Genomic DNA, 21919 nt, shown 5'->3' on the forward strand with positions numbered 1-21919 from the left:
TATTTAATAAAGGGTATTGTAACTGAACAACAACAAGCTCTCAAGTTAAGTGCATGAATGTGGTACAAAGAGGATTTATGTCCAAATCCATTTTCATGCAGTGTTCTATAAATGTATATATCGATATATAGCCTCCTGAAAAGGTGACATATGAAATGCGTTGGGGCGTGGCCTGCCAGATGCACGGTCTCCAATGGAGCTCCTGGTCCGACTGGTTTCCTGGCGCGGTGTCCCGTCGAGTTACGACTGTAATCCACAGCCGGCGGCGCGGTGTGAGGTCCCAGGCAGAGGACAGTGGTATGCAGCTCATGCGATTTGGAGTTGGTTATATCATTTGGTAACCAGCCCACATAGTGGGCTTCATAATACCTCACTAACATTTACTGTTTGTTTTGAGATGCTGTTTTAAATCTAAATAAAAAGTAATCTGCACTATGAGCGCCCCCTCCTTATACTTCTATATTTAGACTCATAATTAATATTAAACTGACAACACAACTGAGAACCTTTTATAAAGACAGAATTTATTCTTTACATATCAGAATTTCATTTGTGCCTTATAATTATCTAAAAAGGGTTACATACAGTAAATTGCACTAAACGCCTCTATAACTTCTGATGTCCTAATTATATAGTGTAAATTATGGCTAATGACTATTTTAAACACCTTTCTTTATCAGTTTTAAGTGTATAAAGTTATAGGATATCATACTAAGGGGTAAATGTAATAGGGTGTAAGTTGTCGGAGATTCGGGACATCGGGGTGGGAATGCCCGTATTTTTAAAGTGACAATCATTTACCAACCTGGTTTTGCCTGGTAAGTGATTGTCACTTTAAAAATACGGGCATTCTCGACCGAAGTCCAGCACCCCTCGGCAACTCGCACCCTTATACATTTACCCCTATGTGTCAGTTATAAGGATGAAATACAATTTGCCTTCAAACTCCATCATCTATGAAACAGTACTCCTGACTTCTTGACATACAGACAACTGTATGACCAAACAATAATGGTGTAAGTACAATATATCAGGAGGAGGTAACTTGTTTTGTAGATAATTTCCTTTCAATGCTCTGTATTAGGGCTGCAATGCTGTCTGATTTATCATACTTCGGCAGTTGTTGAATAATTTGAAGGAGTCTCTTGCCCCATTCATGTGCCTGTAAGAAAACAAAGCAACCTGTCACTGCATTTAGTCCACAATCAACATTTTCTATCAGCTCTGCTCAGCCACACTTATGTCCATAATGGCAGATCCCACCATCACAGGCATACATCTTTATCTACAAATCACAGTATAATAAATGTCTTACTAAAGTTAGCAGCTATTTGGAACATACTGCCACACCTAATTTAATATTACTCTTTTTTTAATATTTGTTGCGCCCTAAATCCTACCTACCTAAGTCAACTAAGGCAGCCAATTACAAATATCCACCAACCTTTCAGCGGACAAATGGTTTATATATATATATATATATATATATATATATATATATATATATATACATTTCTGGGGTTTCAATTTAATCGTTTCACCTGTTTTTTCTACTAATGAATGAATAGAAGCTGTATGTGATCCAAATTGTGCAGGAAACAAATCACAAGTGTCCTAGCTTTGATAGTCATCAGCCAATCAGATAATTGAATTTTTTGTAGAAAATAAACAAGATACAAGGCGCAGATGTTCAAGAATAATGATACTTGTGTATAATGTTTATTACCAAATCTTATACAGGATAAATCAATAATAAAGCATATATAATATGAAGGATCACTTTCCTTACTTGGTAACATCCTTCTTTCACCATGTAATTTTGGTTCAAAAGGAGTCATATAATTTTCAATGGATATGTAAGATAAAAAATGTGTATAATGTAACAACATTTTTAACAATTTATTTATGGAATTAATAAAGGTTTCATATAGATAAAATCATCAAATACATTAGTAAAAAGTGGTACCAGAAAGATGTGACTGAGGAGCATATAGATGTTATGGAGACTAAGGCTCCGGAACCTCATACTCAGCTCAATCTGTGACACGATTTAGCAACGCTGGAACCACTTCAGTCATCAGCATAGGGGTCCACCTGTCATAGGCCAATGCATAGGCACTTTAGTCATCATCATAGAGGTCCTCCCAGGGCCGTCTTTTTGTATGGGCTCAATGGCCAGTTGCCCAAGGGTCCCAAGAGTCTAACGGCCTCGCACTGATAGCTGAGGGTCCCCTCTTTCCAGGTGTACCAGATTTTTAAAAATCATCCGGGGGTATCGGAGATATCCGACTACAAAGCAGTGGTCCTATCCGAGCCTGTAAATTGCTCTTCCCAGCCAGATATCTCAGGTTCTGTAGATTTAGTAGATTTTCTGAGGGTATAAGTCCAAAACCTGGGACCCTACCCTTTCAGTGGACACTGGCAGCTTGTCTCTATTTCCAGGAACTGTAGATATCTGCAGTCATGCAAGCCACCCTCCCACTGGAAAATTATGAATATTCAGCCCACTCCACTATCCACCACTCCAGTGCCTATTAAACACCCCCTACCACCCTGGAAGTCATGTACTGGTGCCCCTTCATTCAGCCCAATGCCCCCTTCTACAGTTTAGTGTTCTCCCTCCAGCCCCATCTCTCACCATCTGTGCAGTAAAGGAGTAATTCGCAGAAATTACTGCTCTAGGTCCTATATGCTGAGTGGAATGTGGGTAGGGGCCCCAGTGCATTGCTTTTCCCAGGGGCCTACACTGCTGTTAAGACGGCCCTGGGGCCACCTGTCATAGGCCACCGCGTATCAAGCATAGGCTCTTCCTCAGGGAAATATAACAGGGGTGACCTTGAACAGGTTTATATTTTAGGGCAGACTAGATGGACCAAGTGGTTCTTATCTGCTGTGGAATTCTCTGTTTCGATAGCATGGTGGAACATCACTTCCAGATCAAAGGTGACTGCAAGAAAACAAAATGTGATATCGCTATAGTTTAAAATCATCTAACACTACTGGTGGCATGTAATAGGATGCGATTTTTAGTAAGATTCCGAAATCGCCCGCTATCGCATGTTTTGAAAGCATTAATTTTTTGTCGAAATAGCAATTGTAATAGGATGCAAATTCAGGAGTGAAACATGCGAGGTCATGCGATTTGTCGCGATATTATGACCCGGTAATGTGCACTTTTCTGACCAACAAGAATGTGATTTACAACACCACCATTACACACAAGCAAAGCACCCCACCTATTGGCCGAGCTAAGTCCCCTGGAATCTGCATCACACACCCTATATAAAGGGCTCCAGCGCCATATTTCCCTTTATTAGGCTGGGAGGAGTGTAAAATGGAGAGGAGAGTGACCAAGAGAGGCAGAGAGAGCAGCATGGAGAAAGTCAGCATGGTGGCAAGGAGGGCAGTGGCTGGGAGAAGTCAGGAGGAGCAGGCTCAGCATGAGGAGCAGGAGGAGGCTGGTGCTGGAAGCAGGCAAACTGACACAGGAGGAGGATTTTGAGAGGGAGCAGGAGGAAGAGCTGGAGGAGCCTCTCCTTAGTGACGTCGACTGGCAGGAGGAGGAGGTTGATGGGGGCCAGTTTAAGGAGGAGGAGGAGGCCGCAGAGGAGGGTGAGGAGGATGAGGAGGGGGAGGAAGGCCCTATGCCAGGGCGTACTCCCAGTGGTCGCTATGTGCGTTTCTCCTATGAGGAAAACTGTGCCCTAGTCAGGGCAATGGTGCCAGTTCAGCTTCCTCCACGACTGCTGCAATGCCTTCCTCTACATAATTGTCTTGGCCCAGGGCAATGTTATGCAGCATGCAGCAAGCCTGGACGATCATCACTACTTTGGGTGGTTGATAAAGCAGTGTACCTGATGAACGGTCCAAACACCTAAAACGACTTTTCAGCACCCCAAAAGTGCGTTCCACAACATTGCGGGTGGCAATGTGTGCATCGTTATACTAGTGCTGTGAGGGGCCTTGTGGATTATCCCCTGCAAAACATAAGTTGTGGTTGTGAATGATTGATCACAGTTGTTTTCAGGTATTTGTTACACACTAAGGTATAGTTAATTCCAGACCCTAACAGTCCGTTATTACTGCACATAAGCACAATCATTAGAGGAATGTAAGTTGACTTCATTGCACAAATAAGTGTGTTACTGACCAAATAAGCACACCATTATGGGTCAGGGTCATGCTGCATTGTTAGGAATTAAAACAGTACTTTTAAAAGGACATATGAGGAAACACATTAAAAGATAACTTGAATGTACCTACCAAGTAGCCATCCCTCAGGCATGGTGTGCTGCTGGAAGCGTTCCCAAAGGGATGAGTGACGCAGGATATAGGCATCATGGCAAGACCCTGGGTAACCAGCAACCACACTGAGAATTCTAAGGCTAGCATCACACACCACCAGCACATTGAGGGAGTGATGCCCATGTCGATTGACAAAGACAAACCCCCTCATGTGAGGTGCCCGAATCCCAATGTGGGTGCAGTCTATGGCCCCCAGCACATTAGGGAATGCTGAGAGCCGATAGAATGCCACCTTCAGGTCCTGCCACTCGGACTCAGAACTTGGGAATGTGATATATGTGCGCCACAGCTTCTTCAAGGCATATAACACTTGAGTTAAATGCCTTGAGAAAGTGGCTTGTGCAACCCCCAGCGACCAGGAGCCCACAGACTGAGTGGTGCCTGTGGCAAAAAAGTGCAGGGCACACATTAATTTTTGCAGCTCAGACACTGCTTAGTTGGCAGAGCCATATGGCTCCAAATCATGTCTCACCTGTTCATATAAGCTCAAGAGGTTTGTGCAGTTCAGCCGAAACATCTCCACCACCTCTTGATCTGAGAGGGAGTCCAGGTACACCCTCACATGGTACCTACGTGGAGCACAAAATGGTCTGGGAACCTGAATCAGGTGTGCAGCCTGCTCCCTCCTCCTGCGCAGCTCCTCCAAACGTGCAATATCACATACACACAGCTCAACTCCTGACTGCAAAAACTCCATTGCTCAATCCCTCATAGGTGCCCTGGATGATGTAAGGGTATTTGTAAGGGTGTATCTGATGAAAGTATGGCTCACATGTGCTAAATGTAACCCTTTCTTTTTTTGGGAAGGTGGAAGTACTCCAAATCGCCTATCTCTACCTGGTCTGTTTTGTGTGCGGTTTTTAGTAAATTTTTAAGTGCGATTTCCAAAATCGCATCCTATTACATTTGCGAGTTGTATACTTTTGAATGGGAAAACATCTGGATGCGATTTGAAGTGCAAAATGAAATCGATAGGTGAAAATATGCGATTTTCTCTGGGAAAAATGCGAATTAGGGTGCAATTCGCATCCTACTACATTTGCGATTTACGCAAAACAGGCGATTTTGGACGTTTTTTGACTAAAAGTCTCAAAAGTCTAAAAATCTCATCCTATTACATGTCACCCTACGTATTTACAATACAGGGTTACTATAAAAGAAATAGACACTTTCAACATTTTATATAAACCAAAGGATTTATTGATATACGATAGTCACAATACTTACATGGATATGTAGTATCTATGTAATTTTGTATGACTAAGTTACAAATGTTCTATGTGTGAGCCTTTAGTCACATGACAGATATCAATATGATAATCAAATCTGTTCCAAACACACTGGAGCATGCCCTTGTCAACACTCGCAACAGCTGTAGTGATGTTTTGCTTCAGATCATTTACACTCACAGATGTGTCCTCTTACATCCTTGCTGCAGTCACACTAAACAGCCCTTCAAGTCATGCCATGATGTGGCAGCATGCCTATATTATGTGTGTAATTGCGGCTTTATCTGCATCCGAAATGCCACTAGTGTTCACGCTAGGTAGTATTTAAGGGCAAATCCCGCCCTGCCCTTTCTGCGGCGCCCTGCTAAAACTGCCGCCCGCTTCCTGCCCTCACAGCGTGTTAAGATGCCGCGCATGTGCGCGGCATCCATTCACGCTGAGAGAGCGCTTGGGGGAAGCCCAGCACCTCCGTAGGTGCTGGGCACGCCCCCAACAGTGATGCTGCCGGCCGCCCATGACCCCTTTTATTACCCGAGATGACCCGCCCCCTATTTTGCATGGCTGCGCCCCCTTTTTGGGCGCTAGTGCCCCTCTAGAACCGGCGCCCTGCCCGGCCCGGATTCTAGAGTGAACACTATGCAATGTTACAGTGTTTTCCAGGAAAACACTTTAGCATAACATTTTGGATGCAAATACAATACGAATCACACACAAAATATAGGCATGCTGCATATTATTTTAATCAGCAGAAGATGCCTTACTGTATTACATTGCATCTAAAAAACAAAAAAAGACATTCGGCGCTACTGAGCCACACAGCACTAACGCGTTATGCGTAACGCAACTTATAGCACCTTTTTGCCACTCTCAACTCACTCCTCTGCTCACCTCCACCTCATCTCCCTTCCTCACTCTCTGCTCTTGACTTTTCCACTTACTTCACATCCAAAATTGAGTCCATACGTCAGGACATCACATCACACCAGACCATCAGCAACCAGCCTCCTCCCATACCTTACCACTCCTCCCCATCCCTCTCACCAACTCTGACATCTTTCTCCCGTACATCTGGTGAGGAAGTCATGGCCCTCATTCGTTCCTGTCTCCCACCTCCCCACTTGACCCTATCCCCTCCTGCCTCCTCCGCTACCTCTCTCCTTCTGCCTGTTCCCATCTTTCCCACCTTCTCAATCTCTCCCTCTCATCGGGCATTGGGGGTCATTCCGACCCGATTGCACGCTGCAGTTCATCGCAGCGGTGCCAACGGGTTGGAACTGCACATGTGCGGCGGCCGCATTGCGCAGGTGCGTCGTTGTCCAGCCATGCTGCGTACAAAGAAAGCGGTCGCAGCTGCGTTCGCAAGAAGATTGACAGGAGGAAGGCGTTCCGAGGCGTCTACTCACCGTTTTCCGGGCATGAAGCAGCGAACGCAGGCATGTCCAGGCGTTTGGAAGGCGGATGTCTGACGTCAATTCCGGGACCTTCATCAGTGGATCTATCGCACAGGGTAAGTAACTGCAGGGCCAGTCTTGTTTTACACAAAACGTTTTTAGCATAGCAAGGCTGCACAAGCGATTGCAGCCCTGCTATGCTAAAATACACTCCCCCATAGGCTGCGTCTAGTTGATCGCACGAGCATACGTGTGATCAACTCGGAATGACCTCCACTGTCCCCTCTGCCTTCAAGCATGCACTCATCTTTCCTATTCTTATAAAAACTACCCTTGATCCAATAATTTTTCCAACTACCGACCCATATCTCTCCATCCTTTTGCCTCCAAACTCCTTGAGCGTATTGTCTACATCCGCCTTACTTCCTTTTTTTCCTCACACTCATTGCTTGACCCATTCCAGTCTGGCTTCCGTCCTCTCCACTCCACTGAAACTGCCCTTACAAAAGTATGCAGGGACACTACTCTCTACTTATTCTTCTTGATCTCTCTGCTGCTTTTGACACTGTGGACCACCCTCTCCTACTGCAAATCCTTCACTCCATTGCTCTGCGTGATACTACCCTCTCTTGGCTGTCTTCCTACCTCTCTGACCGTTCATTCTCTGTCTCCTCTCATGACTCCACCTCCCCCTCTCTTCCACTAACTGTAGGTGTTCCCCAAAGTTCTGTCCTTGGTCCTCTTCTTTTCTCTCTCTATACGTCCTCACTAGCTAAGCTCATTAGTTCTTTTGGTTTCCAATATTATCTCTATGCTGATGACACTCAAAACTATCTTTCCTTGGGGTAAGGATTTGCGGGTTGAGCTGTCGGAGGAATGGACTCATTGTTTTCAGGCCACCTTTGTCAGCTCAAGTAGTTACTCTGTACTTGAGACGCACTTCAAAGTTCTGATGCGTTGGTATAGATTCCCCCTGACACTTGCCAAAATGTTCCCTGGTGTACCGGACTTGTGCTGGCGCTGTAACACTGAGAAGGGCTCCCCGCTACACATCTGGTGGGATTGTCAATCGCTTCGCCCCTTTTGGGATAATGTGATTTCTATTTCTAGATTGATTGTGGGACCTGAGGTTTCCTCTGATCCTGCTTTTTGGCTCCTAAATCTAGTTACCGGTCCTTTGATAGCATATAAAAGATCCCTTTTGAAATTTCTCAATAGCGCTGCCAAAGCGGTGATCCCTGTTCGCTGGCGTAACATTGCCCCTCCCTCAGTGAAAGAGTAGTTTACTAGGATAGATATGTACATGTCAATGGAGGAATTACGAGTGACCCCTGAAAGCCAACAGAGATTCACAGCCACCTGGTATCCTGGGCTGGACTTCAAATCCTCGCAGTCATACCTACTGCATAAGTAATGAGTGCAACTCTCACATACTGAATTTTTCTCAGGTAATTTACTAATCACCCAATGTTATGAGAAGAATCCCCTCTTTGCCAGTGTCATTGGTTATTTGACTTTCCGCACAACACCCCCACCCCTCTTATACCTCCCTCTTATTCTTCTCGGCTCTCTTCTCCTATACTCTCTCACTTTTTATATATTTTTTGTTATTGCTTTCTCTCTCTGGCTTAAATAATTTGTATTGGATTTCTATATGTTCAAGCAGGATCTGTAATGTGTTTAACAGGTTGGTTACTTTATGGCGGCCATTGTCTTGGTTAATGAATACTAACTTGTGCTTAGGTGTATTCCTACTTGACATTTGCTGCTGTTCCCCCCCCCCCCCCCCCCCAATATATGGTGTTTTCCTGTTGTACCTGCTTATATGTTTGTATGTCTCTATGTTTTTCTTTGATAAAACTTAATATACTTTTATTGGAAAAAAAATTTCTATCTTTCCTCTCCAGACCTCTCCCCTGCTCACCTCACTCGTATCTCTGTGTCTCGTGTCTCTCTGCTATCTCTGTTTGGATGTCCCAGCGCTTTCTTAAATTTAACATTTCTAAGACCGAGCTGATCATCTTCCATCCCTCCCACATAACCTCACCTCCTACAATTTCATTATCTATTGATGGCACAACTATCTCTTCTAACCCCCAAGTGCGCTGTCTTGGAGTAATCCTTGACTCCACCCTCTCCTTCAAATCACACATTCAGCACCTCTCGCAAACCTGCCGTTTTCATCTAAAAAATATTTCCAGAATCAGACCCTCTCTGACCCACGATGCTACTAAGACTCTTATCCACTCACTAGTCAACTCCAGACTGGACTACTGTAATCTCCTCCTGACTGGGATTCCTGACAAATACCTCTCTCCACTCCAATCTATCCTCAATGCTGCTGCCCGGCTCATTTTCCTCACCAAACGCACTACGTCCACCTCTCCTCTCTTACAAGATCTTCACTGGCTCCCCTTCCCTTTCAGAATCCAATTCAAGCTTCTCACACTCACTTACAAAGCCCTTAACCACTCCTCTCCCACCTACATCTCTGACCTTATCTCCCTTTACACTCCCACCCATCCTCTTCACTCTGCTAATGCACGCCGACTCTCCTGCCTACTGATTACTTCTTCCCACTCCTACCTCCAAGATTTTTCATGTGCTACTCCATTTCTCTGGAATTCCCTACCTCTCCCCCTCAGACTCTCCACCTCTCTACAAAACTTCAAACGGGCTCTCAAGACCCACTTCTTCACCAAACCCAGCCAAATCTCATCCTAACCCTCTGTTCCACGCTATGTACCCCATCTGTGTCACCATTGTCTGTCTACCCCTCCCCTTCAGAATGTAAGCTCTCACGAGTAGGGCCCTCTTCCCTCATGTGCTATTCCTTTTTCTTACTTTAATAATCTTCAACTGCACCAAATCCAGCAGTCTTCTGCCACCTGATATTTATTCCAGTGTCATCTGCTGATGTAGCTATGTTTATTTACCCTGTACTTGTCCTATATTGTCGTCAGCTGTAAGTCACTGTTTTCCTGTTTTGATTATTTGTTTATGTACTCTGTAATTGGGCACTGCGGAACCCTTGTGGTGCCATATAAATAAAGGATAATAATAATAATAAAAATAATAATAGCGCACAGAGCAAAGATCAAAGAGGGCACATCTGTACAGGAAGTGGAAGAACAAATAAAAAATCACAGCTGGGATGATAGTTTTACAACTATAGCTGTTCGTGACGTCAGCATCGCATGAGCAGCCGTTGCATCATGTATGCAAAATGGCTGCCACTCAGGTAGAGAAGGCTTTTTTGTGCTAGTATTAGCAAAAACAAACCCTGTTATTGATGTACAGTGGTGTTTTAGAACACTATATGGGAAACTTCCACTTACAAAGCAGTCCATCTATGGGGCAAATTTACTAACATTTGTGTTGCAGCCAATTTCAGCCAAGATCAATCTTGGCTGACATCGGCCATTTGAGATTGCAACTTTTCGAAAAAACTAATCAAAAATGGTAATTTACTACATTACTGTGTTTCGAGTTAACCAATGTCGATGTAATTTGTATAGTTGCATTAGTAATACCACGGTCACAGGGACCAGTATAAATGTGCCCCCCGACTATTGCATTATCTCCTTGACCAGTAGAGACCGGTGCTGGTTTCAAAAATACGGGGGACCCCTACGTCCTTTTTCCCAAGTATTGTTGGAACCAGGACCGGTCCAAGAGCCCAGGGCTGGTTTTTAAAATACTGGAAACCCCTATGCATTTTTTACCTTTTATTTTAACAACCAGGCCATCTCAAAGAGCCCGAAGCTGGTTATGCTTAGGAGGGGGAATCCCCACGCAATTTATTATTATTTTTAACTCTTTACTACATTTGTAAATAGAGAAGCATGCACAGATCTCATTGATCCATGTATAATTCACAAAACACACCAGCCAGATGCAGGTCTATTTGAAAGTTCTATTTGTGCACGGAACCATTCATTTCCGGCAGTGTTCGGCTATTGTCAGCAGTGATACAAATTCTTAGTAAATTCCCATGTTGTATGAGGTGTATGTGAAAAAACAACTGTGTTTGACCGATGGTCTATTGATCCATATTTGTTCGGACAGCAGTGTATCTCAATATGAATTGGCCAACACTGCCAAGATTTGTGTTTAGTAAATTTCCGAAATCAAATCGGGAGCTGAGTAAATCTTCACCTATGACTGGAGCAAGAAATTTATGAACACTGGTTGTTTATGCAAAGGGAAAAGTTCTGGGAGGCCACCTGTATCAGAAGAACAAGTAACTAGTGCCCGTGAGACCTACTCACACATTCCCAAGAAATCAACAACACATGCAGGTTTAGAATTACAGAGTCCACAACAGACTGTATGGAACATTTGCTGAAACTTTTACAAATGTCTCTGTATAAGCTATAGTTACTGCAAAGTTTGAGTAACGATGACAAACTTGTACATCATTCTTTCTGTGTTTAGAACAAACTGGATTATCGTATTGATATCTGTCGTGTGACAAAAGGCTTACAAATAGAACATTTGTAACTAAGGGGTCTATTTACTAAGCCTTGGATGGAGATAAAGTCCCTGGAGATAAAGTACCAGCCAATCGGCTCCTGTCATTTTTAAAACACAGTCTGTGGCACAGCAGTTAGGAGCCGATTGGCTGGTACTTTAACTCCAGCAACTTTATCTCCATCCAAGGCTTAGTAAATAGATCTCTTAGTCATAGAAACTTACAGACATACAGATGTATCCAAGCTCATTGTTGCTGCTGCGACATACAGGCATCCTTCTCTCGCCATACAAATAGCGCAGGTTGGCATAGTAAGGCGTAATATGGTGCAAGAGAATCCACAGCATGCAATTCACAACTTCACCGCTGGGTGGCAATTGTTCCATTAATGAAAACTACAGTACAGTGCTGAATAGCAGCGGATGGATTTGGCACTACAGAATACTGTACAATGTAGCCGTCATGATCTGACCTGGAGCTAGCCATTACTCATGGTTGCACAGGCTTCCGCAGGTCAGGGGTGCTGTCAGACGTCAGTGGCGCCACCGGCCGGTGGCTGCAATACATGCTTCTGTTCCATCTCAGGGTAGACTGTAATGGAGAGCTTGGAGTATACAGGATGCTGGGCAGCCATGTTACAGAGTCAGTTGCCCGCTGTAATACCCAATAGGAATCCTGTAATTTCTCAGCTGATTATTCTCACCAATAGCAGACTGTCTCAGGGTATATAAATGGGATCCTGGGAACAGGAAGGCACCTGAACAACTCCCTTCTTCGGTGCATGCTGCTGTGTGTTTCTGCTCCAGGTTCCAGGCTCCACTCTGTGTCGCAACGTGTTTCCCAAAGCATTTCTATATTGATCATCGCTCAGTTATTCAGCATCAATTCTACATTATTCAATATTAATCATTGTACAGAGTTAATCAACATCGATCCAACATCGATTGCTTCTTCAAGTGTTTTCTAGTTCTCTAGTGTCTCAAGTACCGAGTGCCATCGGTTACCATCGATTGATTCTTCAAGTGTCTTCTAGTTCTTCAGTGTCTCAAGTACCAAGTGCCATCGGTTACCATTGAGTGCTTCTTCAAGCGACTTCTAGTTCTTCAGTGTCTCAAGTACCAAGTGCCATTGGTTACCATCGACTGCTTCTTCAAGTTTCTTCTAGTTCTTCAGTGTTTCAAGTACCAAGTGCCATCAGTTCCCATTGATTGCTTCTTTACGTTCTTCAGTGCCTCATGTACCGAGTGCCATCAGTCACCATTGATTGCTTCTTCAAGTGTCTTCGAGTTCTTCAGTGCCTCAAGTACCAAGTGCCATTGGTTACCATCGATTGCTTCTTCAAGTTTCTTCTAGTTCTTCAGTGTCTCAAGTACCGAGTGACGTCGGTTACCATCGATTGCTTCTTCAAGTGACTTCTAGTTCTTCAGTGTCTCAAGTACTGATTGCCATCGGTTACCATCGATTGCTTCTTCAGGTGTCTTCTAGTTCTTCAGTGTCTCAAGTACAAAGTGCCATTGGTTACCATCGATTGCTTCTTCAAGTGTCTTCTAGTTCTTCAGTGTCTCTAGCACTGAGTACTATCAGTTACCCTCTATTGCTTCTTCAGATACAGAGTGCCATCGGTCACTATTGATTGCTTCTTCAGAAACTGAGTGACATCTGTCATCATCTAATGTTTCTTCAAGTTCTTCTAGTTCTCCAGTGTCTCAAACACTGTGCCCCATCGTTTACCATTGTTTGTTTCTTCAAGTAACTTCCAGTACTTCAGAGCTTCAAGTATCTTTAGTCATTCTTTGCATTGTCTTTTGCTTTCTGGTCCTCCCAGCAATTAGTACTCAGCATCTAGTTTTTGACTGATTCACCAAAGACTTACTCATATACCACAGACTACCATTCGTTAACTATCCTCTGACTCCTCAGCTATTAACAGGTACCTGTTCAGGGGGCAGCAACCTGCTCATTGGGAGCTGCAAAACCAAAATCCCCATTGGAGGAGGTCACTGGTGAAAACCTTCCAGTGCGTTAGACTCCCCACCTCTGGTCAGGTCTCGGCAACATTTGATATTAGCAGTACATGAGGAGATCCTACATTCATCCCCCACATTTGTTGTGGCACTCCAACCCCGTAAACCCATTGTGTAAATCATCAGCTGAGTTCACAGGGACCCAGGACGTGACAGTAGCAAGCCCTGACAAGCGGGCCAGTGCACAGTAAATACAGAAGTTATTTTTTTAATACAATAGTACTGCAGGATGGAGTACGAAATCATCAGAATGGCAGACACCCAGTGACAACATGACTTACAACTGAACAGTCCCCTGGTGTGCTGTATAAAATGATCCCTACATTAAGTAGAAATGTGAACACAGAAAAGGATTTGCTCAGCATCTGAAACGTGCACAAAGAAACCACAGTTCAGAGTACTACACAGCACTCTAAAAATAAAAAAAAACATTACAATCAGCGATAGAGTTGGGACAAACAGCACTATAAAAAAAATTACAATGAGCGACATCACTATGTCGCTACAGGTGTCAGTCACCTGTATCTGTGGCTCTCTGGGCATAGTTGTATCACTGATGGTTACCATGCCCGTGAGCTAGTGTTTGATTCCCGCAAAGGACACACTTGTATTGTATATCTGTGTAAAAAATAGCATCAACAGCTTTTTTCTGATTTTCCCAAAACAAGTTCTTACATAGTTACATAGTTTATGAGGTTGGAAAAAGACAATCCTTCCATCAAGTTCAATCTATTTGTGTTCTCCTACTCTATTATTTTCAGGACTAATTTTATCTGTTGATAAAGTCGGCCGTTGTGTTGTATTTCCTCATTTTATTATAACTATAGTACGTGATCTATCCACCATAACCCTGTATATCCTTATCCATTAGAAATTTATCTAGTCCATTCTTAAAAGTATTGACCGAGTCTGCCATTACTACTCTCTCAGGCAGGGAATTCCAAACTCGTATTGTCCTTACTGTGAAAAAACCTTTTCACCTCTGTGTGCGGAATCTCCTCTCCTCTAACCTAAGTGGGTGTCCACGTGTCTTCTGTGTCGGTCTTACCAAAGACAGATCCCCCGCAAGCTCTGTGTATTGTCCCCTTAAATATTTATAAATGTTCATCATGTCCCTTCTTAATCTCCTCTTTTCCAGTGTGAACATGTCAAGCCTTGCAAGTCTTTACTGGTATTCCAGCGTCTCCATCCCCTTAATTAGTTTGGTCGCTCGCCTCTGAACCTTTTCTAGTTCCAGGATATCCTTTTTGTAGTAAGGAGCCAAAAATTGTGCGCAGTATTCCAGATGGGGCCTCACTAGGGCTTTATATAGTGGGAGCATAACACTCTCATCCCTTGCATCAATACCCCTCTTTATGCATGCTAGTACCTTTTTTGCTGCTATCCCACAGTACATTGGGTGCTGCTGCTAAGTTTGTTATCTATGTGAACACCTAAATCTTTTTCCAGTATGGAGTCCCCTAAAATAACCCCATTAAGTATTTAGGTGTTATTTTTGTTCTTGCTACCAAGGTGCGTTACCTTGCACTTGTCTGCATTGAAACTCATTCTCCATTTTGCTGCCCATGATTCCAGTTTAAATAAATCGTTCTGGAGAGACTCAGCATCTCCCTCCGAATTTATAACCTTACATAGTTTTGTATATTCTGCAAAAATTGACACCATGCTCTCTAGACCTTCTGCTAGATCGTTAATGAAAATGTTGAACAATAGTAACATAGTATTTAAGGTTGAAAAAAGACAATTGTCCATCGAGTTCAACCTATAGTGGTCCGAGTACAGACCCTTGTGGCACACCACTTAGTACTTCACTCTAATTAGAAACAGTTCCATTAACCACAATGCTCTGCACCCTATTATCTAACCAATTACTAACCCAAGTGCATATTGTGCTCCCTAGCCCCAGTTCATGTAACTTATAGATAAGTCTTGTGTGGAACTGTGTTGAAAGCTTTAGCAAAGTCTAAAAAGATTACATCCACCACCCTACGATGATCAAGGTTCGCACTAACTGTTTCATAAAAGCCTAGTAAATTTGTTTGACGTGATCTATCCTTCACAAACCCATGTTGGTTCCTAATAATAATCTATTTGGCTTCAAGGATCTTCTGTACTCTATCCCTTAGAATGCTTTCTAGCACTTTCCCCACTATAAATGTAAGACTAACTGGTCTATAATTGCCTGGTTCAGCTTTACTTCCCTTTTTGAAGATTGCCACCACTTTTCACTATATGCCAGTCTTTGGGAACCATGCCTGATTGAAATGAATCATTGAAGATTAAAAATAGAGTTCTTGCCAATTCGGAGTGTAGCTCCATGAGAACCCTTTGGTGAATACCTTCTGGACCAGGTGACTTATTAATCTTATTTTTTTTCAATCGGTCACGGACTTCCTCCTCACTTAAATAAGCACTTAGCAGTGGGACATTATCCTTATTGATGTTGGGTGTTAGTTCATACATCTGGTCGTTTATAATAAATACCGATGAGAAAAAAACTTGTTTCATTTATCCGCTATGTCGTTATCATTTTTTATTAAGCCTCCCAGTTTGTCCTTTAAAGGGCATATGTTCTCCTTCTTTAATTTTTTGCTGTTGATACATTTAAAAAAAGTTTTGGGGTTTGATTTACTTTGCTACTAGCTTTTCAGTTTCTACTTTAACCGCTCTTATTTCTTTTTTGCTTATTTTGTTGCAAACCTTACAGTTCTGGAATGACTCCGCCGTCCCGTCTGATTTGTATTTTTTGAATGCTCTCCTTTTTTTGCCAATTAATTCCTTAATATTTTTGTTAAGCCACATTAGTTTGGAGTTTTTAGTCCTTTGTTTGCTGCCCATGGGAATAAATTTACGGGTAATCTCATCGAGCAGTGATTTTAATGCCTCCCATTTCTCCGTAGTGTCTTTTTCCTTGAAACAAAATTTCCCCTTCACTGTCCCTTAAAGCTTCCCTCATCATGTCAAAGTTGGCTTTGCTGAAGATCAGAGTCCTAGTTGAACCTATATAGGACTGTTTGTGAAAATTGATATTGAATGTGACCATATTCTGGTCGCTGTTTCCAATGGGCTCCCCTACTATAATATTTGTTATTAAATTCCCATTGTTTGTCAATAACTGGTCTAAGATTGCATTGTACCTAGTTGGTTGCTCAATTAGTTTAAGTAAGTAGTTATCATTTCGTGTGTTTAAAAACATATTACCCCTAGCATGTTCTGTCAAGTTCTATCATGCTTCGTATACAGACTCAAGCATGCACACAGATGTACAGTCTAAATGAGAAAAAATCTGTACCAGTCTGGTTGCTCTCAAGTCCGGTTCCAGTCTGGTTGCCCTCAGCCGGTAGCCAGTCTAGCCCAGTTTTTCCACAGCCTGTAGCCAGTCCGGTCCAGCTCATCCTCAGCCGGTAGACAGTCCGGTCCAGCTTATCCTCAGCCGGTAGCCAGTCCGGTCCAGCTAATCCTCAGTCGGTAGCTAGTCTGGTCCAGCAGCGTATCTCCAGCAGAACCCCGAACCCTGCTCAACATTTATCCTGCTCATTCTCACCAAGTAAGGAGAGTGTAATACAATTATCTACAATACCCATCCAGTTCTCAGCCAGTGAATCCTCTGCTACACTCCTCTCTACTACAGTACATTCACCATCCTGTCACCAACACCAGAGTCCCTGGTGTTCCAGTGGTCAGGATATGGCTACCCTTGCCAAGGTCCAGGTTCGACTCCCGGGGAGGGATTGCTCCTTACCTCTACATCTTACCGTTTCCCTCAGACCAGCCAATTCCAGACTCCGGGTTCACAAAACAAACAGACATGACAGCTGTGTAGAACTCTGAACTGTACTTTTCTTTGTGTGCATAAGAGACGTTGAACAAATCTTTTTCTGTGTTCACATTTCTACTTAATGAAGGTATCATCTAATGTAGGGATCATCAAAAAAAAGTAGTTCTTAAACTACAAGCATTGTTTGACTTTACTATGGAGACTTCACACATGCGCAATGGTGGTTTACAAAAGTGACACCTGGTGGATGAACACCAGTATTGCACCTACTGGAGACTCAATTCATTACACTGTGGGGTATATTTACAAAGATTCGTGTTTTTGCCGTTTTGAAGGGTGTTTGAACTCGAATGGTATCGGGTGCATTTTACTGCAACTTTTTGAATCCTGATACGATCATTCACTAAGCTGCCGAGTTTTGCACAATCGTTTTTTCCGATGTCGATGTGATTCGTAATATCAGGCAGTGTTTTACGGGAGTGATGAGTAAAACACTGCCTGACAAAACACAAGGAATCCCGGCCGGATCTGTGAGATCCGTGCAGGGCTTCATTGTGTACCTTAAAAAGTTGTTTAAAGTCTTAAAAAATCTGAAAAAAATTGCGTGGGGTCCCCCCTCCTAAGCACAACCAGCCTCGGGCTCTTTGAACCGGTCCTGGTTGAAAAAATATGGGGGGGGAAATGACAGGGGTTCCCCCATATTTAATCAACCAACACCGGGCTCTGCGCCTGGTCCTGGTTCCAAAAATATGGGGCACAAAAAGCGTAGGGGTCCCCCGTATTTTTGAAACCAGCACTGGGCTCCACTAGCCAGGTACATAATGCCACAGCCGGGGGACACTTTTATACTGGTCCCTGCGGCCCTGGCATTACATACCCAACTAGTCACCCCTGGCCGGGGTACCCTGGAGGAGTGGGTACCCCTTAAATCAAGGGGTCCCCCCTCCAGCCACCCAAGGGCCAGGGGTGAAGACTGAGGCTGTCCCCCCATCCAAGGGCGGCGATTGGGGGACTGATAGCCTTTTTAAAAAATGTGAATATTGTTTTTAGTAGCAGTACTACAAGTCCCAGCAAGCCTCCCCCGCAAGCTGGTACGAACCACAAGTACCAGCATGCGGTGGAAAACCGGGCCCGCTGGTACCTGTACTACTACTACTAAAAAAATACCCTCCAAAAAACAGGACACAGACACCGTGAAAGTATAAGTTTATTACATACATGCACACCTCCATACATACATACTTACCTATGTTCCCACGAGGCTCAGTCCTCTTCTCCATGTAGAATCCTTGGGGTACCTGTGAAAAAAATTATACTCACATAATCCAGTGTAGAATCAGACCTTTGTATAATCCACGTACTTGGCAAAATAATAAAACGGAAACCCGACCACGCACTGAAAGGGGTCCCATGTTTACACATGGGACCCCTTTCCCCGACTGCCAGGACCCCCCCTGACTCCTGTCAAAGAGGGTCCCTTCAGCCAATCAGGGAGCGCCACGTCGTGGCACTCTCCTGATTGGCTGTGTGCTCCTGTAGTGTCTGTCAGGCTGCACACGGCAGAGATACAATGTAGCGCCTATGCGCTCCATTGTATCCAATGGTGGGAACTTTGCGGTCAGCGGTTGACCGAAAGTAACCTCACCGCTGACCGCAAAGTTCCCACCATTGGCTACAATGGAGCGCATAGGCGCTACATTGTATCTGTGCTGTGTGCTGCCTCACAGACACTACAGGAGCACACAGCCAATCAGGAGAGTGCCACGACGTGGCGCTCCCTGATTGGCTGAAGGGACCCTCTTTGACAGGAGTCAGGGGGGGTCCTGGCAGTCGGGGAAAGGGGTCCCATGTGTAAACATGGGACCCCTTTCAGTGCGTGGTCGGGTTTCCGTTTTATTATTTTGCCAAGTACGTGGATTATACAAAGGTCTGATTCTACACTGGATTATGTGAGTATAATTTTTTCTACAGGTACCCCAAGGATTCTACATGGAGAAGAGGACCGAGTCTCGTGGGAACATAGGTAAGTAAGTATGTATGGAGGTGTGCATGTTTGTAATAAACTTATACTTTCACGGTGTGTGTGTCCTGTTTTTTTGGGGGTATTTTTTTAGTAGTAGTACTACAGGTACCAGCGGGCCCGGTTTTCCACTGCATGCTGGTACTTGTGGTTCTCCAAGTACCAGCTTGCGGGGGAGGCTTGCTGGGACTTGTAGTACTGCTACTAAAAACAATATTCACATTTTTTAAAAAGGCTATCAGCCCCCCATCCGCCGCCCTTGGATGGGGGGGGGGGGGCAGCCTCTGGCTTCACCCCTGGCCCTTGGGTGGCTGGAGGGGGGGACCCCTTTATTTAAGGGGTTCCCACTCCTCCAGGGTACCCCGGCCAGTGGTGACTAGTTGGGTATGTAATGCCAGGGCCGCAGGGACCAGTATAAAAGTGTCCCCCGGCTGTGGCATTATGTACCTGGCTAGTGGAGCCCGGTGCTGGTTTCAAAAATACGGGGGACCCCTACGCTTTTTGTCCCCCATATTTTTGAAACCAGGACCAGGTGCAGAGCCCGGTGCTGGTTGAAGAAATATGGGGGAACCCCTGTCATTTTTTCCCCCATATTTTTTCAACCAGGACCGGCTCAAAGAGCCCGAGGCTGGTTATGATTAGGAGGGGGGACCCCACGCAATTTTTTTTTCAGTTTTTACACTAAACAGACCCTTTCCATAGATAACCATGCACAGATCTCACTGATCCGTGCATGGTTATCCAAACTCGACTGGAAAAAGCAGGTCTATTTTTTTGCTGCTTTTTTTAACGATTCGGAAAAAAACAGACCCGCACTTGAGCACTCAGAAACTAACACCCAAATACGAATGAATAGTGAATGCCCGTATTGTATGAAATAACAGCCGTGTTTGACCGATGGTCTATTCATTCGTATTTCGGAACTTTGCAAATCAAACCATTATGAATAGTCCAAACACTGCCGAGATTGGTGCTTAGTGAATTCCCGGATTGGGACTTAGAAAAAAAAACACAAATCGGACAAACTCGAATTCTTAGTAAATATTGGCCTGTGACTGAATACGTCATGCTGCGACAAGGCGCAGGGAAACGTTATGCAACTAGTTTTTCAAATACCACGCTAAACAGAGGATAGATGAGTATGGCTACATCTGCAAGTATTTGATTCTATCAATAATAATTTGGTTTATTTAAAAGTTGTAAGGGGGAATTCAATTGGGAGTGAAGTTTAGCGAGAAATAAAACCTTGTTTATTTTGTGCCCAATTTTGGATTACAGCGGGTATGCGTGCTCTTAATACCCATGGTATACAATTAAAAGTGGTTGTGGGGCTTTTCAGCACTGAAAAGCATGCCGCGTCTGGAAAAAAAAAAAGAGGATTTTAATTACCAACCGGTAAATCCTTTTCTCGTAGTCCATAAGGGATACTGGGGACACTTAGTGCAATGGGGTATAGATGGGGTCCAAAGGAGCCGGTGCACTTTAAATTTATTCAAACAGGGTGTGCTGGGTCCTATATGCCCTCACCCACACATCAGTCTAGGAAAACTGTGCCCAAAGGAGATGGACATACTTGAGAGGAGGAAACATGACACAATAGGTGGTGAGATTAACGAACCAGCACACAGAACAAAAATACTAGCAACAGCTAGTTAAACCAAAAAACAGCAACAGCTGATGTAAACAAATTAACACAAGAACAATAACTTGCAGGAAAAGTTGAAGCACAGAGGCGGGCGCCCAGTATCCCTTATGGACTATGAGAAAAGGATTTACCGGCAGGTAATTAAAATCCTCTTATCTCTATCATCCATAAGGGATATTGGGGGACACTTAGTACGATGGGGACATCCCAAAGCTCCCAGAACGGGAGACTCCTGCAGCACCGTATGACCCAACTGGACATACTCTGTAGCCAGGGTATCAAACCTGTAGAACTTGACAAACGTGTTTGTCCCTGACCAGATAGCGGCCCGGCATAGTTACAAAGCTAAGATATCACGGGCAGCCTCCCAGGAAGAACCCACAGATCTGGTAGAGTGGGCCTTGATAGACCAAGGAATAGGCAAGGTCGCCGAAGCATAGGCCTGTTGAATAGTAAGCCTAATCCAACGGGCAATCGACTGCTTTGAAGCAGGACGACCCTTCTTGTGAGCATCATACAGCACAAAGAGAGAATACGACTTCGAACAGTAGCAGTCCTCTTGACATAAAGCTTCAGGGCTCGCACCACATCCAAGGACTCAGGAATTGAGGAAGTGGCCGAAGCCGATGGAACCACAATAGGCTGATTTAGGTGGAATGCAGAAACCACCATAGGCAGGAACTGCTGTCGAGCCTTGAGTTCCACTCTGTCACCATAAAAGACCAGGTAAGGACTTCTACAGGACAAAGCGCCAAGTTCTGGAACACGTCTAGCGGAAGCCAAAGCTAAGAGCATAACCGTCTTCCACGTAAGGTACTTGTCCTCGACCGACATCAGAGGTTCAAACCAAGAAGACTGTAGTAAGGCCAAAACCACGTTTAGATCCCAAGGTGCCATGGGCGGCATAAAAGGAGGCTGGATGTGAAGGACACCCTGCAGGAACGTCTGGACTTCAGGCAAAGCAGCCACTTTATTCTGTAAGAAAATGAACAAGGCTGAGATCTAAACCTTTATGGAGCCCAACCTTAGGCCCATATCCACACCAGCCTGTAA

General features: G+C 44.2%; 1 protein-coding gene across 1 annotated transcript in view; it reads right to left on the minus strand.

The window, feature by feature from the left end:
• Nucleotides 1-503: 503 nt before the first annotated feature.
• The window catches only part of ZMYND12 (zinc finger MYND-type containing 12), a 253049-nt gene continuing 231633 nt past the window's right edge, over nucleotides 504-21919 (minus strand). The window contains exon 8 of the mRNA XM_063942943.1: nucleotides 504-1162. Coding sequence (XP_063799013.1) covers nucleotides 1031-1162 — 132 coding nt within the window. The 3' untranslated portion in view covers nucleotides 504-1030. The remainder of the gene's footprint in view (nucleotides 1163-21919) is intronic.

Source organism: Pseudophryne corroboree, chromosome 10, assembly GCF_028390025.1.
Source record: "Pseudophryne corroboree isolate aPseCor3 chromosome 10, aPseCor3.hap2, whole genome shotgun sequence".
Taxonomy (NCBI): domain Eukaryota; kingdom Metazoa; phylum Chordata; class Amphibia; order Anura; family Myobatrachidae; genus Pseudophryne; species Pseudophryne corroboree.